At 46.8% G+C, this 5,869-nt stretch overlaps 1 protein-coding gene across 1 annotated transcript; it reads right to left on the bottom strand.

Moving 5' to 3' along the window:
- Nucleotides 1–1,287: 1,287 nt before the first annotated feature.
- Nucleotides 1,288–2,403, bottom strand: LOC144479388 (relaxin-3 receptor 1-like). The gene has a single exon (XM_078198009.1). The coding sequence runs from the start codon at nt 2,401–2,403 to the stop codon at nt 1,288–1,290; it is 1,116 nt and encodes a 371-aa protein (XP_078054135.1).
- Between the last annotated feature and the right edge of the window lie 3,466 nt (nt 2,404–5,869).

The following is a 5,869-nucleotide window of genomic DNA, read 5'->3' as shown; positions in this document are numbered from 1 at the left end:
TTACAGAGGGTGAAATAAAGTTGCGCCAGATACAATAAAAGTTAAAATATCATAAAACAAACTTTAAAAATACATTTATCATATTGTAAACCAATGGGTGCATTTTTTTTATCAGAGTTGAAAGCATTGATTTTTACACAAATATTAATTTAGTTTTTCAATGCCAGAGAGATTGCACATCAGTAGTTATGACTTCCATTCCAATGCTCTTCCCGCACCTAATGGTGCACTAAGGCAGATTTTTGTCTTTTGATATGGTTAGTCATTCCTGGAACAGATCGCTAGTCTGTCACCAGAGGCTTATAGCTCTTCCCGCCAACAATTGGCATGCTAGAAGGGTTTGCAGGTTGACACTAAACCAGTTTGGCCACATTTGCCCATCAACTCCTGGGGTAGGACTAAAACCCGGAGCTTCTGGCTCAGAGGCAGGGACGCTGCCCACTGCGCCACAAGACCTCCACAGTTATAAATTAGTATGCTGTTTAACACTCAATTATACTTCATCAACAAGGCATGTCTTTTTCAAAATATTTTACAGCCATCTTCCAGTGGATGTTCTCACCTATTCAGTGATTTTTAAAGATTGCCATGTGTGGGGACATCAACAGCTCTCCCTGTGAAGGAAGGAATGAATCACTGACAGTAACCCGTCTGGATTTCTCTGTTTAACTGCGTGCATGCAGACGCCAAACATTTGCTGTCAATTTCACAGAGTAATAATAGCAAACCTTGTCATTACAGCTACAAAATCATTACTTGTCTGAAGTAAACCCCAAAGCACAAATTAAAGTAAATGGTACAATCACATGCATGCCTGATTTTCTGAACACAACTAAAGTTGCAAAAGCATTTCAGATATAAATACAAGGTATTACAAGACATTAAACATGGCTCTCTTTTTTTTAAGAACTAAAAGACGGTGCATCAACCACTGGACTTCTACTTGAAGATGTAACAGAGTCTTAGTAATTCATTATATATATTGAAGGGAAAACTGGATAACTATACAAAGGAGAAAGAAATTAGAAAACATGATGGTATGGAGTAGGATGGGAGAAAAGGGGGTCAGGGGTTATGGGGAAAAGAGAGGAGAATGGGGATGAGAAAAATATCAGCCATGACTGAATGGTGGAGCAGACTCGATGGGCTGAGTGGTCTAATTCTGCTCCTATGTCTTATGGTCTTAATACTGGCATTTATCCACAGAGCCCTGTCATTTGTCCCTGTGCTGTATGTCCTTATACTCATCTTCAATGACTGGAATGCACGGACATTCCGACTCACTCCTCATTTTGACATGGAGATGATCACTGGCATCTGCATTTTCTTGCTGGGTGCCACGCTCGACAGCAAGGGACGGATCTGCCGGACGGGAGTCACTTTCAGCAGCAACTCTTGGAGCGCCACGCGGAACTCCCTTCTCATCAGGCAGTACAGGATGGGGTTGAGGCAGCTGTTGCTGTGAGCGAGGCAGACTGTGATGGGGAAGATGTAAGCCTGGGTGGTGTAGAAGGCGCCCGTGAAATTGACCACGTTCAGCTTGATGAAGGCACTCCAGACGGTGATGGCTTGGTTAGGCAGCCAGCAGATGAAGAAGGACAGCACGACGATGGTGACCGACTTGGTGACCTTGGACGACCTCTTTGGGTTGCTGCTGCTCATTTCCTTCCTGTTTACAAAGCGGAGCAACAGGATGTAGCATACCGAGATGATGATCAGAGGTAGGATAAAGCCGGCCAAGACCTTCAAGAGCTTGTAGAGCCCCAACCAAAACTGGGGGTCATTGTGAATGTCGGGGAACTTGACAATGCACAGCTCTTCATCAGTCAACACGAGTGTGGTGGAATAGATGGCATGGGGAAGGGTTGCAACGCCAGCCGCAATCCAGATGGAGAGGCAGATGAGCTTGTCAGAATAGCTCGCTGAATGCTCCCTCATCTTTAGTGCTTGGGTCACAGAGCAGTATCTGGTGATGCTCATGGCAGTCAGGAAGAAAACGCTGGCGTACATGTTCATCACCGTCACCGAGGAGACCACTTTACACATGACTTTACCAAAGGGCCAACTGAAGTCCATGGCAGTGTCCACGGCCCAGAAAGGCAAGGTCAGCACAAACTGGAGATCCGTCACTGCCAAGCCCATCACCAGGATAGTCATGGTGGACTTTTTCTTTGCGTATCTGGACTGGAGAAGGTAGAGGACCAAGAGATTGCCCACCAGACCCAAAGCACAAACCATAAAGTAGACAATGGAGATCAGGATCCTGGTAACTTTAAATCTATCGCCGTGTCCCTCAGTGTCAGGGAAAATGAACAATTTCAGGAAATCCTCCAGCGAGTGATTGGTTTGATTAAATGAGAAAGACAAGTCATCATGGAGTGAGCAGCAGTTCAGGGCAGGCATTCTGGGATCTTCCTGCATTCACTTCTTCAATTTTCTCGGGCAGTTTAGATGACAGGTGACGTCAGGGTGGCAACAGACATTTCTGCCCCTCCCCGGGATTCTTCCCTCTGATTCCACTCTGCGATCGCTCTATTGCTCTCTATTTCCCAGTTTGTCTCCTTGACCTATCTCTCTCTCACACTCTGATCCACTCTCTCCTTCTCCGTCACTTTCTGACCCCTTCTCAATCTCTTATCACTCTCCCTCAGTCTCCAATCTTTCTCAGCCTCTCCTCCTCTCTCCGATCCCCTCCTCTCCTTCTCCCTCACCCTGACCTCCACTTCCCCACTCTTATCCTTCTCTTTTCATCACACTTTGATGCCCCCCTCTCTCTCTATTACCTCTCTCTCCTTCACTCCCTCTGTTCCCTCTCTCACCCTCTCGCTTTTGTCCCTCTCTCACTCTCTCTCAGATCCCTCTCCTTCACTTTCTGCCCTCCTCCCCCTCTCTCTTGTCTCTCTCTCTCCTTCACTCTGTGTTACCCCTCACTCCTCTGTTCCCTCTCCCTCCTTCACTCACTGCTCCCCTCTCTCTCCCTCACTCTATTGTCCCTCTCTCTCTCTCGGCTCCCCTCTCTCCTGCTCCTCTTTCTCTGATCCCTCCCTTTCCCTCTCCCTCACTTTCTGCCCCCTCTCTCTGTTGCCTCTCCCGCTCCCTGGCCCCTCTCACCTGTTCTCTCTCTCTCTCTCTGTCTGTTTCGGTAGCTCTTTCGGTAAATTTCTTGGCTTCTTGTGAGTAGCCGAGCGCTTTTGAACAGCTCCTTAAGTGAAGCACGTCACCAAGCATCATCCGAATGAATAAAGAGCAGCGAGATGAGCGCAGAGTGGGGACTGTAGAGCAGGATGTGAGCCCGGAGGCGGCAGACCCGAGGCTGGTTTGTTTGTTGAATTCTCCAATGCAACATTAGCCTGCAGTAAGACACCTGGAAACTTTGAAGGAAAGATTTAGCAGGGAGAAAATCGATTGCAGCGCAATTGACGAATGTAGTTCCACCAGTGAATGTGAACTTGTATCAATATTATCACAGTCTCTGCAATGACACTGATGACGGTAAATGCCCCAGCATTATTGTCAGGACATGTTGATCGGCATTTGAATGGACCGGTGGTATTTGCGCGCGATTTTAATTGAAGTTTTACCCATTTAAAGGGATGACTTTACTGTAACTGATTGGTGAAATTTACCAACTCTCTCCAGACGTGTCAATTGTGAATGAGTGATTAAAGTTTGTGGATGAAATACCAGTCCGGGGAGGGTGGGGACGGGGGGCTGAATCATTTGCCCCTGTCCAGGGTATTCCTGTTTATCTTGCTCCTGGAGTTGCTCCCGTAAAGTGCATCGACTTAATTCCCAGTGTCAGAAATATTTGAGGGATTTGTTTTCTCTAGCTCGGAAAAAAAAACGGAACCCCAGACACATGGGTCCACAAGATACTGAAATGCTGAACACTACTCCAGGCAGTTCAGCATTTCAGTATCTTGTGGGTCCGAATATCGGTGGGTTAAGTGAATTCCATGGAGTTGTTTAAAGGTGCAAGATATAATCAGGATTTGATTTGATTTATTATTGTCACATGCATTGGGATACAGTGAAAAGTATTGTTTCTTGCGAGCTATACACACAAAGGATACGGTTCATAGACTACATAGAACACAGAAAAACTACAGCACAAACAGGCCCTTCGGCCCACAAGTTGCGCCGGTCATGTCCCTACCTACCTAGGCTTATATATAGGCTTACCTATAACCCTCAATCCTATTAAGTCCCATGTACTCATCCAGAAGTCTCTTAAAAGACCCTATCGAGTTTGCCTCCACCACCATTGACGGCAGCCGATTCCACTCACCCACCACCCTCTGAGTGAAAAACTTACCCCTGACATCTACTCTGTACCTACTCCCCAGCACCTTAAACCTGTGTCCTCTCGTAGCAGCCATTTCAGCCCTGGGAAAAAGCCTCTGAGAATCCACCCGATCTATACCTCTCAACATCTTGTACACCTCTATCAGGTCACCTCTCATCCTTCGTCTCTCCAAGGAGAAAAGACTGAGTTCCCTCAACCTATCCTCATAAGTCATGCCACCCAATCCAGGCAACATCCTTGTAAATCTTCTCTGCACCCTTTCAATAATTTCTACATCCTTCCTGGAATGAGGCGACCAGAACTGAGCACAGTACTCTAAGTGGGGTCTGACGAGGGTCTTATAAAGCTGCATCATTATCTCCCAACTCTTAAACTCAATCCCTCGATTGATGAAAGCCAGCACACCATACGCCTTCTTAACCACCTCCTCTACCTGTGAGGCCGATTTAAGAGTCCTATGGACCCGGACCCTAAGGTCCTTCTGATCCTCTACACTGCTAAGAATCTTACCCTTGATATTATACTCCTTCATCCCATTTGACCTGCCAAAATGTACCACTACGCATTAATCCGGGTTGAAGTCCATCTGCCACTTCTCTGCCCAGTCTTGCATCCTATCTATGTCACGCTGCAGCTTCTGACATCCCTCCAAACTATCCACAACACCACCAACCTTCATGTCGTCAGCAATCATACCAACCCATTCCTCCACTTGCTCATCCAGGTCATTTATGAAAATGACAAACAGCAAGGGTCCCAGAACAGATCCCTGGGGCACTCCACTGGTGACCGACCTCCATTCAGAAAAAGACCCATCTACAACCACTCTCTGCCTTCTGCAGGCAAGCCAGTTCTGGATCCACAAGGCAACAGCCCCTTGGATTCCATGCCCGCTCACTTTCTCGAGAAGTCTTGCATGGGGGACCTTATCGAATGCCTTGCTGAAGTCCATGTAAACCACATCTACCGCTTTTCCTTCGTCAACGTGTTTAGTCACATTTTCAAAGAACTCCACCAGGCTCGTAAGGCACGATTTGTCTTTGACAAAGCCATGCTGACTACTTTTGGGCATACTTAACTTCTCTAAATGTTCATAAATCCTGTCCCTCAGGATCTTCTCCATCAACTTACCAACCACTGAGGTTAGACTCACCGGTCGGTAATTTCCTGGGCTATCCCTATTCCCTTTCTTGAATATAGGAACCACATCCGCAATCCTCCAATCCTCCGGAACCTCTCCCGTCTCCATCGATGACACAAAGATCATCGCCAGAGGCTCTGCAATCTCTTTCCTTGCCTCCCACAGTAACCTGGGGTACATCCCATCCGGTCCCGGCGACTTATCTATCTTGATGCTTTTCAAAATTTCCAACACATCCTCTTTCTTAATGTCGACAAACTCAATCTTCTCAGTCCACCGCAATCCTGTAGTACAACCACCCAGGTCTTTTCCCACCGTGAATACCAAGGTAAAGTAGTCATTAAGCACCTCTGCTATTTCTTCCGGTTCCGCACAGACTTTCTCACCTTCACCTTTTATAGGTCCTATTCCTTCACATCTCA

Source organism: Mustelus asterias, chromosome 26 (assembly GCF_964213995.1).
Source record: "Mustelus asterias chromosome 26, sMusAst1.hap1.1, whole genome shotgun sequence".
NCBI classification, from domain to species: Eukaryota; Metazoa; Chordata; class Chondrichthyes; order Carcharhiniformes; family Triakidae; genus Mustelus; species Mustelus asterias.
This window is presented reverse-complemented; position numbering and strand designations above follow the sequence as displayed.